The sequence below is a fragment of the Camponotus vicinus genome, unplaced genomic scaffold, assembly GCF_025532165.1.
Source record: "Camponotus vicinus isolate PSW18456_S1 unplaced genomic scaffold, iyCamVici1.0 SCAF_1, whole genome shotgun sequence".
Classification (NCBI taxonomy): domain Eukaryota; kingdom Metazoa; phylum Arthropoda; class Insecta; order Hymenoptera; family Formicidae; genus Camponotus; species Camponotus vicinus.
Window position 1 is genome coordinate 22,594,091 of NW_028141945.1, and position 13,605 is coordinate 22,607,695.

Genomic DNA, 13,605 nt, shown 5'->3' on the forward strand with positions numbered 1-13,605 from the left:
TCCACTTCGAGAAATTAATGACCAGCAATCAGCATTACAGTTGGCATTAAAAAGACTTATTTTTTTCTGAGATTCAGACACTTCGTGTCTGGAGTCAAAATTTCCAAAATTCTACTTTTTCTGACATGCAACTTTAAATATCAACTTGTGATTATAACATGTAATAATGTATGGATTTTTGTCAGATTTTTTTTCACAAGAAATGAAAATTATATGTATTTATTATTGTACGAATCGTTTATATAGAACATGGAGAATTTGCGCGTTCAATGCATCTATGAAAAGAATCTAGTTTGGAAAATTAACGATAATTAATAAATATTAACGCGAATTTATTCAATTTCAATTCAATTATTTGTAAGCACGTATTTGATTGCGAGATTATTTTCATATAATTCTCGAAATGAAAGGGATGCCAGTAAAAGATTTCGAATAGAAAATAAAATTCAAGTAAAAAAGCTCAAGTAAAAAATTTATCATTATTTGATTGTTAACATTTCACATTTGTGCAAATAGAAAATCTGCTATTATTTGATTTCTGAATATTATTACATATTTCAATAATGACATAATCACGTGTCAATGATGATAATAAATTTGATAATAATGTTGAACAATATTGATTTGAATATACTTTCGTGAAATATCATGTATTATTTTTGTTTCATCGAGATGTTCTTTTTCTTTTCGTATGTTTGTGATAAAAAATAGTGAACTTATTAATAAAATAATTTTTCAAAATATATCAATTACTTATTATAATTAAAAAAATAAACAATATTTTTGAGATGGAATTTTATCATTAATATAATCTCACACATATAAAAATATTATTCATATACATTTCAATTACATAAATTTTTTAGAAAGATGCTAAAATTTCACATTAATATAATTTTATGCATATATACATTTAATCGAAAATCATTGGTATTATTCAATCGCTATTATAATCATTAGCTATTATAATTATGCAACAAGAAAATTCTTTCAAAATTTCTATACAAAGATAAATTATGTTTTCTGTTTTATTTTAAACAACGCTTTATTAAGTTATAATCAAAGCTATGATTAGCGCGTTTTTAATTACAAAAATAAATAAACTACCATTGATAAAAAAAATGCAAAATATATTTTATTAGAGTAGCGTTGTTTGTTTTGTCAGAATATCTGCTTGATTTATCTCTGTTATTCTTTACACAAAAGTGAATTTTCTAATTAAATTATTTTATTGATTGTTGCCATAAATTAGTTTGAAGAAAATCGATATCCTGTATAAGTTCTGTACAAAAGTTCATAATTCGATTATAGTTGTTTGAAGGGAAAATGCATTAATATTCATCACACGGGCATAACGAACGATCGGTCGATGTCGAAGTTTCTGCTCCTACCCGAACGAGCGTTCTAATAACGATTGCCTTTGGCGATGATTACGTTGGGAGACACTCTATAACGCGTTAATCAATTTAATCGATGGTTAGCTGCCGGAAAGATCCGTCGATACCGAATAAATCGTCCTGCGTCTTTATTTTATCTAGTCGCAAAGCCTCGTTAGATTTCACAGCTTCCTGTTCCGCGAACCACGGTCCGTATTCCTCCAATTTCTTCATCCACATCTCTAAAAGATAATGAATAACATTTGTTAAAAGGTTTGTTTTAACGTTAGATATCAACATATTCTTTACGTATTTATCCAAATTATTATTCCGATTACAACTGTATATCTTATATAAATCAAAAATTCTATTTATATAAAATTAATTTATATAAAATTATTTATATATAATTCTATTTATATTTAATAAAGATGTTTAATGATTGCAGAAATAGGAAAAATTGTAACTAAATATTTAGGAAACTCAAAGAAATTAGCGTTAAAATTAAATTCAGGAACACATTCTGTAATTTTAAATTAATGAGATTAAAATGTCGTGCCGTGAATATCTGCGATGGGTCCGGCATCTCCGCCGTACTCGGTCGGCAGTATCTCCTTAGGTATGTATTCGTAGAGCGTTTCGATGTTGCTATGCGTGAAGATGCGATTGCGTATCTTCTCCTTCAGGAACGGCTTGACGAAGTTAAGAATCGTGTCGACGAGCGGACTAATGTTAATTATGTGCACCTCTTTCACTTTCGCCGGATACCCTTCTTGCGCGCAAACCAGAAACTTTTTTACTAAAGTCGGAGTAAACTTGGCGAAATACGTAGGCGTCGCGACAGCAGCGTCGAAGACATAAACGTCCCCGGCAACGCCGTGGATCTCCTCCTTGAGACGTATATCGCCGATCATGAACACCATCTTTAATAACAACACATTTTTATTATCTTGACTTGAAAATAAAATATGAGTATAAAATAAATATTAATGTGTGATGTAAAATTGTACAGTTTTCAAAAAATTGGAATCGAAATCGACATAATAGATTTGAGTGAATTTAGCTATCGACATTGTAGATAATAATAATAATAATAATAATAATAATAATAATAATAATATAATTAAAAATATTTATAATGTACCTTTTAGTAATAAAAAAAACTCTTTTTTTTACAATAAAATAATAAACGAATAAAAATTTTTGTTTTATACTTATTTAGATGATAAAATGTATTTCTTTCAGGAATATGCATTTTCAGAACACTTTAAAGAATTGATTGTTAATATTTAGATATATTATAGAATAAATTAATCGATTGATTTGACTCGAAAAAAGCGCGCAATTCATAATTGCACCATCAATACGATCGAGAAGTAAATTTGTACCTTCATAGCTTCCGTGATATTGGAAACGCTTATTGGCACTTCTTTATTTATGATACCTCGCATCATGATCACACGACGTCCGTTTTTTGTTAAACCAGGCAAAGCAGGAATATGTCTGAAAGAAAAAGATGAAGCAAAATATTAATATTTATTTAATAAATTTATATAAATTATTTATCTCGTACGTTTCCTTACATATGTTTCGCTATGTCTTGCATCGACGGCCTCGTTATATCACGATTAGAAAAAAATTCGGGAATCATTGCGCGCATCGTGAAATACATGTCCAGTTTTTGTTTGCATCTCTCCAAGGAGAATTTGCATCCCCGTAGAAACGTCATTATTCTTTGGTCATCTGAAAGGAAATTAGATTGCATTATTTCGAGTAATCAGTAAATTATTATATATATAATATATAATAATTTAGTGATTAAATTCAATGTTCGTATAGTAAATTTCTCTTAGCATCTTTTCTTCTCTCTCTCTCTTAGAATGATCGAAACTTTAAACCGCCGGAATGTGTATCGTGCAATTTCGTATTTCCTTACACATATTTCACTACTTCTTGCATCAATAACTTCGTGGTATTTAATATTAAATATCATATAATATTGCAAATCAAACATTTTCTACATTTAGGGCACATATATAAAATCCCTAATTATAAATCTTTTAAATTTTTTCATTATATTATCTTTTATTATATACTTTCGCGCTGAAGATGACCCAAAAATAGGGTCGAAACGTTCGCTATCCTCTCTTTGTATGCTTTAATATCAATATTTATTTGATTGTATTATAAATAAATGTGTTATAACATCGACACTCGACTCGTATTGCCATTATAACTGTTTTGTTTAATTTTATATTTCGAGTCTTATATTTATTAATTTTTGTATTTTAAAAAAAGCTTTAGCCCGCTGAATTTAAGACGTTGTGTGTTATGTGACTAACTTTTGGTAGCTTAATTGAAAAATATACCATCAAACTGAGGTAAATGAGGTTGTTTAGCAAGCCACTCCTTAATCATCTCAAGGTCCTTATCACGAGTCGCTGCATTTTCATTCAGCTCAATTCGTATCTGCTTAGACATTTCCTCTGTAGGCTGTACCAGAAACATCTACAAATAGATTGTAGTTAAGAATGTTAAGTTTGAAAATACACACGCAAATCAACGAATTTCAACATTCGAGAATTTTGATATGATTATGATTTTTTTTTTATTTGATTGATTTACATAATAAAAATTTATCGTAAAATATAATTTCAGTATTCAGTCCCTTGTTTGCTAAATCAGAAAGCGTAAAATTAAATTACTGGAGAATAAATCGGACACACACAGTTCCGACTGTGCATAATGTCTATATAATTCCTTTTCGGTTTGCACGTGTTCAGTTGCATGTAATATGCACTACATGGATTGCACAACCGGTTGAGATACCCATCGTTCTTATGTCAGGAATTAATGCTGACCAAAGTGACTTACTCAACCAAAACTTTCTCTAAACTCGTTGTAACTTCGCAGATTGAGAAGTAAAGAGAATGTTTCTTAGTCTTTATCCTTCCTCGTTTTGGAAGCGATATTGTTTCGCTAATTCCCTTTATCTCTGACTTTTTTAAGCGCCAATAGCTACGGAAAAATTTATACTATCTCTTTGTTGTCTGTATATAAAAAATTTTATGACATTTTATGCAATCTGCCATTAAGAGAACACTTGTATAAAGCTCGGCTGACAAAATGGTCGCGTTAAAAATTTTCAAAGTTAGAGAAAACAAAGCAAAAGAATGAGAGAGTTTTATTATTTTCTTCAATTACTTTCTTAATTTCTCTAACGCATAATATCGTCTCTCTTTAAAATTATTATACACGCTATAGCCATTCTTAGCCACAAGATAAAACGCAGAAAATTTGATAAGCGTGAAAGTTTACGAGCATTTGAAAGTGACAGGATAAAGTTCTATTATAATCTTGCGACGAAAAGATACAAATTATTTATCTTTCAATAATGTAAGATTAACAAGATAGTTATGCTAATTTTTAATTTTAACAAACTTGAAAAATTTTAATTATTATAATATATATGCTTTATTATTTTAATATAAATAAATAATTCTATTATTAGTATTATTATTATTATATATAATAATAGAAATCACAGAACACTCTTTTACAATTTACATAAGATTTACGATTAAATTGCTAAAAGCTGTCCTTGATAAAATTTGAAATTAAATAGATACAATGAAAATAAAATATGTTAAAATTATTTAAATTTTGACATTTATTAAGCTAAAAGAGAACTGAATTGAGAGACTTATTAAGTTATTAAAATTATATTTGAATTTATATTTAAAAAATACAAAAAGAAAACTCTAAAAAGATTTTAAACTTTTAATATTTTTTACAGTTGTTTGGTATTTTTATATTGTAAAATAAGCTTGAAAACATAACGAAAAATATAAGGAATTTTGAATTTAAAAAACTTTATACTATGAAAAGTGACTTGAGATTGCTAGTGATTTCGCAGCACTAAAAAGTTTTGAGAAAAATTCTCTCAAAGTTAAATCAAGATATTCCGGATTCGTTAATGAGTAATTTAATGTTAAACTTAAAAGATTGCAATCTCTTTTAGCTTCTTTTAAATAATTAAGATAATTTAAAAATTGTTAACTGTTTATTTTATAATCTTCACACTTTTTTGTATATATAAAATAAAAATATGAAAGTATCTATCTTAGGTTACAAAAGATTAATCAGTTAATACAGATACATACATTATTATTCTTATTGACTAGTGAAAAAGATGTCCTTAAATTTTATCTTAAATATAAACACGCAAAAATTAAATGATATCGCGTATCATAGAAAATATGTATCTTTTTGGAGATTATCTTTTTAAACACATGATATGCATTTAACGTAAATTTGATTATAATATATCTGACAATTATTTTGATTTGACATAATATACATAGTAAAATCGTAATATAAGCGTTTGTAAATAGAAAGAAAATCTTTGTTCGTACATACACAATGTATACTGAAATAAATCTTACCTTGACCGATGTTCAACACGAATCAAACGCACAGACGGACACTCGACGTGCGAACGATCGCGACGGCGATGACTTTCGGATTGTTGCGGAAGGAGAAATGAGCAGAGCGGCGAACTCGAGAGACGACTTACGAACAACAGAGAGGGAACGACGATTACCTCGTGGACCGGTTCTCCTTTATACCAGAGATGCCCCACTCCCGCTTCGCTTACCGTTATGATACGCGGTAGAAAGAAAATCTGATCAATAAGAGATTTTTAGGGGAATTCCTAATCGATTCCTAACGATCAACGATGGATTTTATGGAATAGACAAGATCGGTCTGTTACATTCGATAATGTGAACAAATTTTCGCCTAAACTCGCATTTAAAAAGAGAGCTACAAGTACGTAGTGTAGAACTTTGAATATACAAAATTCTTTTACGGAATAAAAAGAAAAGAATCGATAGAATACTCTGCAACAATTTCAACAAAATGCAAAGCTGCTCGTTATAAAATCATTATAAAAAATTCTAGTATTTCGCTAGAAAAATTTATTCTTTGTTCAAGGATTTAAAATCCTTCACGTTTTCGCAAAAAAGTTTATTTGCTACATTTGTTATACGTGCGTATCATAAAACGTATTTTTTTAATCCCAATTAAATTTACTTCAATTTTTTGCCATATATGTATATACTAAATACGTATCATTGAGAATGATTGATCGCAAGAATATAATGCTTTTTTTGAATAATTAGCGCAATATCTGTTTACAATAGTTAGTCTATTATAATTAGATGCAGTTTCTTGCTATAAAGTAATGTTATTTTCGCAAAATCAAAATAAACAGAGAAACATTATATTATAAGCTATACACATATATTCTAATGATAGTTCAGAAGACGAAGGAATTGACGCACTTTAAATTTTCTGTTTGCGCATTAACGTAACAGCAACAATTTTGCAATCTCAATCTTGTTTATCGGCGAAATGCGGTGATAGTTATTGTATTTAATATAATTCGACGATTTTAGAAACTTCATGAAATTGTACGTGCTTATGTAACGTGAAAATCCTCGCGGTGGGTGCGCACATGTCTTCATCGCTTCTGGTGCACACGCGCCGTCTTTTTCTCGCTCTGATAAACAAAATCTAAAACTTTCTTCTCAAAGGAGAATCGAGCCATGTGTTTTTAAACACCTCACATGTACGATTTTGGGACAGTCCGTGAGGAAAATGGTCTATCCTCTCAAGAACTCACACGAAGAATGATACAAATTAGATATCGAGCCGCAGTGGATTACGATAAAAAAGATTATGATAAAAAAGTCTTTGACGTATTTGCTTGCGTTATACGAAATGTTTTGCATAATTTCATTTCCTTATCTAATCAATTATTTATTATTATATCATAAGATTTGTAAGATTACTTCCCGGTAAATTCAAGTGACGCGCAATTCCGAGTACAGAATATGGACGAGTACAGAGTCCTTGTTTCTGAACAAAAGAAGAACTTAATTGGCGTAACCAATCGCTGATGAATGAAAACAATGATCGCGATATTCTCTCGATTCTCTACACCGTATTCACTTCCGAGTGCATAGAACTCCATGCTGACTAATCGCGGTCAGCCCAATGCCCTCGTCTTACTTTCTTTCGCTAGTATAATCGCTCGTGTTGTTGCTACGTCGTTGTTGCACCAGCGTAAAATAACGCGAACGGCGGCGACCGTCATAATCGAAAGAATTCGCGTGTGTATAAAAGTGCCGGTTGCAATCGCGCGATTTTGAAATTGATCGAAATGAGCAAAAAGTTGCAGGGAGTAAACGCGCACGATAAATGCTGCCGCAATTACATCAGGATTAAAGAGCCTTGAGACTTCGCCAACTCAACGTTTACTTTTCTATTCAAATTCGATCAAATTTTAACACACATCATAAACTTTCCTTGCGCTCTCGCGAATTTAAAATTAATTTTTTTCTTCAAGAGAACGTCGTTACGCGGAAGGATCGCTTTCCTAACTTTCTAACTTACATTAATTAAATATATTTGCGAACAACTGGTAAATTAAACTGTTGCCGAAATAAAGTTGTTGAGAAATTCAACGAAGAATATAAAGTTTCATTATTTGTTCGAGTTAAGTAAAGTTAATTGCTCCGCTATTTAAATGTAAGTCGACAGAAATTGGACACTTTGTATAAATGAAAAATGCGACATAAACAAAGTATATAACAACAAGTATATAATCCTGATACAGTCAAACAATAATCCTGTTGTATCATGTTAAGGTTTATTTACGAATATGATGAAAAATATAATGTCGTAATCACATATAATTTTCTCGAGTGCGCACTAATCCGCTATATATATTTTCTTTCGTAATTAATGTATTTCTTTCTTTCTCCTTCCATCTCTTTTATAAAAGAAAAGATTATCAAAATTGTCAATTGTGTGGCATTCTTAATAGAAGATTGGCGCTTTTTGTGTATATAATTTCGTAAATATAGATGTGAAAAGGGGAAAAATATAAAAAAAATTATGTCTCTTCATAAAGATGTCCAGACGGTCATGGCGACGATCGAAGGTCACGACACTGAGTGTTGTAACCAGGCCATGGCATTGTCTTGGAAGTTGAGCTTCAGGCTTGTTTCTCTTTCTCAATAATTGTTGTCTTTACGGTGCTTACAGTATCCTAAGAAAAAGATACAGACACCAAACGTATTGACGTTCAGGAATAAGAGATTTTCAGTTCAGATTTTTTTTTTAAAATCTCTGCAAAGCTAATTCTTCCTCCGTAAAATTTTTATTACGAGTGATTTTTATCAATAAACGATTAAGAGTAGAATTGATATAAACTTACATTAATGTCGGTCAATTTATTCATTTCCTGCAAAGAGATAAAACATTATATAATAATTAATGTTAAAGAGTTATTATATTTAATTAATATTTATTTTTTGAAATAAATATCAATTGTGATAATTAATAATTTAATTAGCTATATAAGCCCAACATTATTTATATTTCAATATATATATAATGTATTATTCTGCGAGAAAACGAGATATGCGTTACAAAGCGTTTACTGATATCGAAAAAAAACGCCAATATTAAAGTTGTGTTATTACTGCAAATCTCATTTAATCATCATTGTTATTCTTATTATGATGATGAGAATCAGTTTGCCTTACCAGTTTTTTAACGGCATTCTTGTCTCTAATTCGTTTCCGTGTTGGCAGTTCTTGCGAGAAAATCTCGATTGGCAAGTGCGAGACGATCGGAATATCATGTTTCTGTTGATTCGCGCATTCTAGGCGGTGGCGATTGCTCATGATCATTTTCTTAATCGTGATCGGAAGTTCCTCGATCGTCGCTGCTTCTCGGAGGATTTCATTATTCGATCCTTGTGCGACAAACGGTACAAATGTCTTGTTTCCGGCACAGATTTGCGTCATAACTAAGAGAGTATCTTTCGGAGTCTGTATCAGCAAAATAATATTTACCATATGAAAGAGCTCTTATTATAAAAAATAATTATGTAAAAATAAGTAACCTTCTTTTTATTGCTTTATTGACGATCTTAATAGTCATGCATAATTAATATATGATAGTAGATAATTAACATATGACATCTGAGATAGATAATTCTAGTAACTATTAAAATGCAAACTGAGTAGATATTCTAGCAATTGTTAAAATGCAAACATTTTATACATTTGTTTAAGTTATTCTAAGCCAGATTTAGAGATAAATTTTACAATAATAATAATAAATTTTATTATAATGATATTTAACGAAACATACAAGAATTACTTCACGTTGCATAAGATCGGCAATGACAGCTTGTTCGCTTCTCGGCACGACAGCGACTAACATGTAACCATTATTGTTTGAAATAGATTTGAGTTTCTTGATAGTATTTTCGATTAAATTAGTTATAGTTGGCTTAAGAGGAAACGATTTGTGCAACGAAAAATCGTCTTGGGATGTATCACGGTTTCTCTCCAACAATTCGAGCAGAGATCGGAAGATTGCCATTCTAATTTTGGAGAACATATCAAAAACATCCCATGTACTACCATAATTCATCACTGAAAAAATAAATACTTTCATAATTTTATATTTTTCTTTAAATTAACTGAAAATTATTAAGTTTTATACATTGCTTCATGTTTTACATTTAGAATTGTTATTGAAATTATCGGAATTAATGTTTCATTTAATTATTTAATTCTATCTCTTTCATATTTTTTTTAGTTTCAGATATAATTAAAATACTATACAGGGTTTGTCAAAAGTGTGGAAACCCCTAAATATCTCACAAACAGTGCATTTTAGAAAAAAATGTTTCAGGCAAAAGTTGTTTGGTTTCAAAGGGGCCATAAGACGGTATCATTGGTTTGACCTTGAAGAGTCATTTGAAGGTCACGTGAAGGTCACTTCAATTTTTTTAAATGGAACACCCTATATATTTTTGCACACTCTTGTAGCTTATCTCGAGAGCTTTCCAAAACACTATAATTAAGTACCTTTTCGTTAAGTACTTTTTCAGTTATGAGGCTTGAAATAATTTCTTAATTTTACATAAACCGTAAAATATCTTGTAAAATATTCATTTTTCGATTATCTTACCTTAATACTTTTACGTACAAAATAATGAGAGGAATCAATTGGTGTAAAGAAAACACATAGTTGTTTTGAAGAAAAAATATGTAATTTGCAATTAACAATTCCATATTTTTTCTTAAAAGCAACTATGTGTTTTCTTTACACCAATTGATTCCTCTCATTATTTTGTACGTAAAAGTATTAAGGTAAGATAATCGAAAAATGAATATTTTACAAGATATTTTACGGTTTATGTAAAATTAAGAAATTATTTCAAGCCTCATAACTGAAAAAGTACTTAACGAAAAGGTACTTAATTATAGTGTTTTGGAAAGCTCTCGAGATAAGCTACAAGAGTGTGCAAAAATATATAGGGTGTTCCATTTAAAAAAATTGAAGTGACCTTCACATGACCTTCAAATGACTCTTCAAGGTCAAACCAATGGTACCGTCTTATGGCCCCTTTGAAACCAAACAACTTTTGCCTGAAACATTTGTTTCTAAAATGCACCGTTTGTGAGATATTTAGGGGTTTCCACACTTTTGACAAACCCTGTATATTAAAAAACAATATATTAAAAAATTTTGAATATTATTAACAAAATTAATGAGAAGATTATTTTTTTTATTCATTTGTTTCTTTGTATATTCTGTCTTGATTCACCTTCTATTTTAGGATCATCTGTAACCAAAGAAGGGATAGATTTCGCTCGATCGCTCAGATCGATGATTTGCCAGGCATCGTTAAAATCATGTTTGTTCTTCTGCAGTTCTAACTTTACGTCGCTATCGTTAGATACATCAAATTCGTTTTCAGGAAAGAACGGAATGGAGAAGTTGCTACCGGAAACTACGCCTATGATCAACGATATCCGATATAAAATTAATAATCGATATAAGAAATGCATTATATTATTTAAGATTTCATATTTAACACAATTTAACACAATTTTCTAAAGTATATATTTTATAGATATATATTTTTGGATATTTAAATTTTTTATTATTTGATAAACGAAATTTTTAGTAGACCTGTTGCCATTCCTCTCTCTTGTTTCGCCCAGGACAACAATTCTCCGATATTTGAACGAAGAATACGATCGCAATCGCAATCTTTTTCTTTGTTATCAGAAATCAATGCATTATCCAAGGAGATATCAGTAGTCTTTGTCTTGTTATGACATCTCTAATTAACGATATTTATTATACATGAACGTTTATGCATACATATAAATAGATTTAACGATATTAATTTTGCACAATTCGATTCTCAGACTTGAATCATGAAATGTGAATAAAAAAATTAATAACAATGATTCAAATTTTTCCTAATATAAATATTAAAAGTAGAAATTAAATACTATAATTCTTTCAAATTCTTAAACATAACAAATCTAAAAATAAATTTATCTTTTTAATCATTTATCTGATTCGATTATATTTTTATCAAAATATAAATTTCGTTCTCGTTATAATTAAAAATATTTAAATACATTTTCATAAATAATACATTTTGATTCTGATTATTATAAAATGTAGACAAAAAAATAAACAATAAAAGCGAAATTTAATTAGTTATTTACTTTGTATTATTTGGGAAATATATGATTAAAAAGATACTTGAAGAGATCCTTTAATCGCAAGGGGTAATATATTCTCGTAGTCTTCCCATAGGTCCTTTTCTCTTTTCTCATCCTGATTCCTCTCGTCAATTAAAAGAAGAATGACATTTCGCGGAATAATGGCGACACTAGTATTTCCTTTGGAAGAATCAGACATATCATTTCTCATTGTCGATGCTGTGTCATTAATGAGTTTTATCCCGATCTCTGTACTCTCAGTTGTCGCTCTCTTATCGCGTGTCTGATTCTCCGCCATTCTCTCCGTCAGTTTTGTCGACACTTTCGCATCCGCAGCTTGCAATATTCTATTCGTATTTGTCACTTGCATCTTGCCGTTCAACGCGGAGCTGGCGCTTTGATAAGTGTCCAAAGACGGTGCCATGTCCCACATGGGTTGCATAAGCGCTGCGGATAAAGTGCAATATAAATCACTAATTAATACAAGTATGCAATGACAGCGGATTTTTCTAAAAAAAATGTATTTGAAGGATATTACACACATTACACATATTATGCATTTATATGCTGTACACATTTTTCGAAAAGAAAAGGAAGAAAAAATATTATGTGACACGCACAAAGACTTATTGTGAAATAGTAAATCCTGAAGAACGAAACTGAGAGTCAATTGAATAATTGAATTATGTTTTGTGTAATTGACGCACTTTATATTTTGTTACTCTTAATTATAATTACAAATATGACTATTCAAACGGAGTAAAGACAAGAACAAAGATTGACGTCCGGTACCTGAACGATCCATCGTGAACCCAAAGGAACACGTCATCGCCGACCATAGTGCCACAAAGATACCAAGATGAAACATAGTGTCTTCTATTATATAAATCAAATTAACGTTGTTATTAAGATGCGCAATTTAGCGACAATTATGTGCATTCCCTTATCGTATATGTAATTTATAATGTATATACCGTTCACTTCCGTGCAATTGATTTCTGATAAAATCGTAAGAGAGCACAAAAATGCAAAATTAAGCGGTTCTTTGCTTTTCTGGATTCGTCGTTCAATCTTGGTAATTGCTACGTGAGAAAATATGTCTTTATTTTCCTTTAAAAAAAACAACTAGACTACGTTGTCGCTAATCAACAAAATCGGTTGCCTAAACAACCAAATGAATTATTATCGATAAAAATACTACACTAGAACATAGAAAATACTAGAAAATACTGTACTACAGTAGAGCATTACAAAGTGCACGTCATTTAGTTTCTTTTATTATATAATATAACCTGAAAAAAAACGTATATATATATATACGTTTTTTTTCAGGTTATATTATATAATAAAAGAAACTAAATGACGTGCACTTTGTAATGCTCTACTGTAGTACAGTATTTTCTAGTATTTTCTATTTTCTATTAAATTTTTTCCATATATATATATATATATATATATATATATATATATATATATGGAAAAAATTTAATAAATAATTATATATTATATAAGATGAAGCAAGAGAGTCGCAGCGCACAAGTGCAATATTAGTATCGTTAAATTTTTTTCATAGTTTAATAATAACAGTTAATCAGCGTCACGGAAAGCAGACAATA

At 29.8% G+C, this 13,605-nt stretch overlaps 2 protein-coding genes across 2 annotated transcripts; both read right to left on the reverse strand.

The window, feature by feature from the left end:
- Positions 1-915: 915 nt before the first annotated feature.
- On the reverse strand, positions 916-6,208 carry LOC145959609 (alpha-tocopherol transfer protein-like). The gene is made up of 6 exons (XM_083078611.1): positions 5,822-6,208; positions 3,746-3,884; positions 2,960-3,119; positions 2,765-2,879; positions 1,936-2,299; positions 916-1,618 (listed from the first exon to the last, which is right to left on the reverse strand). The coding sequence occupies exons 2-6, from the start codon at positions 3,882-3,884 to the stop codon at positions 1,467-1,469; spliced, it is 930 nt and encodes a 309-aa protein (XP_082934737.1). The 5' UTR covers positions 5,822-6,208; the 3' UTR covers positions 916-1,466.
- A 1,861-nt stretch (positions 6,209-8,069) lies between these two features.
- LOC145959614 (uncharacterized) lies at positions 8,070-13,122 on the reverse strand. The gene is made up of 9 exons (XM_083078618.1): positions 12,964-13,122; positions 12,782-12,865; positions 12,030-12,436; positions 11,442-11,595; positions 11,074-11,265; positions 9,606-9,892; positions 8,993-9,280; positions 8,662-8,688; positions 8,070-8,493 (listed from the first exon to the last, which is right to left on the reverse strand). Exons 2-9 carry the CDS (start codon positions 12,855-12,857, stop codon positions 8,440-8,442), a joined length of 1,485 nt encoding a protein of 494 aa, XP_082934744.1. The 5' UTR covers positions 12,858-12,865; positions 12,964-13,122; the 3' UTR covers positions 8,070-8,439.
- Positions 13,123-13,605: the final 483 nt, after the last annotated feature.

Bases quoted from the DNA above. Each gene is read 5' to 3' on its own strand.
- LOC145959609 (XM_083078611.1), bottom strand. From the start codon at position 3,884: ATGTTTCTGGTACAGCCTACAGAGGAAATGTCTAAGCAGATACGAATT. The intron at 3,120-3,745 runs GTATATTTTTCA...ATTTCCTTTCAG, and splicing joins TCATTTACCTCAGTTTGATG to ATGACCAAAGAATAATGACG. The intron at 1,619-1,935 runs GCACGACATTTT...ATTATCTTTTAG, and splicing joins ACCCATCGCAGATATTCACG to AGATGTGGATGAAGAAATTG.
- LOC145959614 (XM_083078618.1), bottom strand. From the start codon at position 12,857: ATGTTTCATCTTGGTATCTTTGTGGCACTATGGTCGGCGATGACGTGT. The intron at 11,596-12,029 runs GTATCTTTTTAA...ATCGTTAATTAG, and splicing joins CGATTAAAGGATCTCTTCAA to AGATGTCATAACAAGACAAA. The intron at 8,494-8,661 runs GTAAGTTTATAT...TCTTTTTCTTAG, and splicing joins ATAAATTGACCGACATTAAT to GATACTGTAAGCACCGTAAA.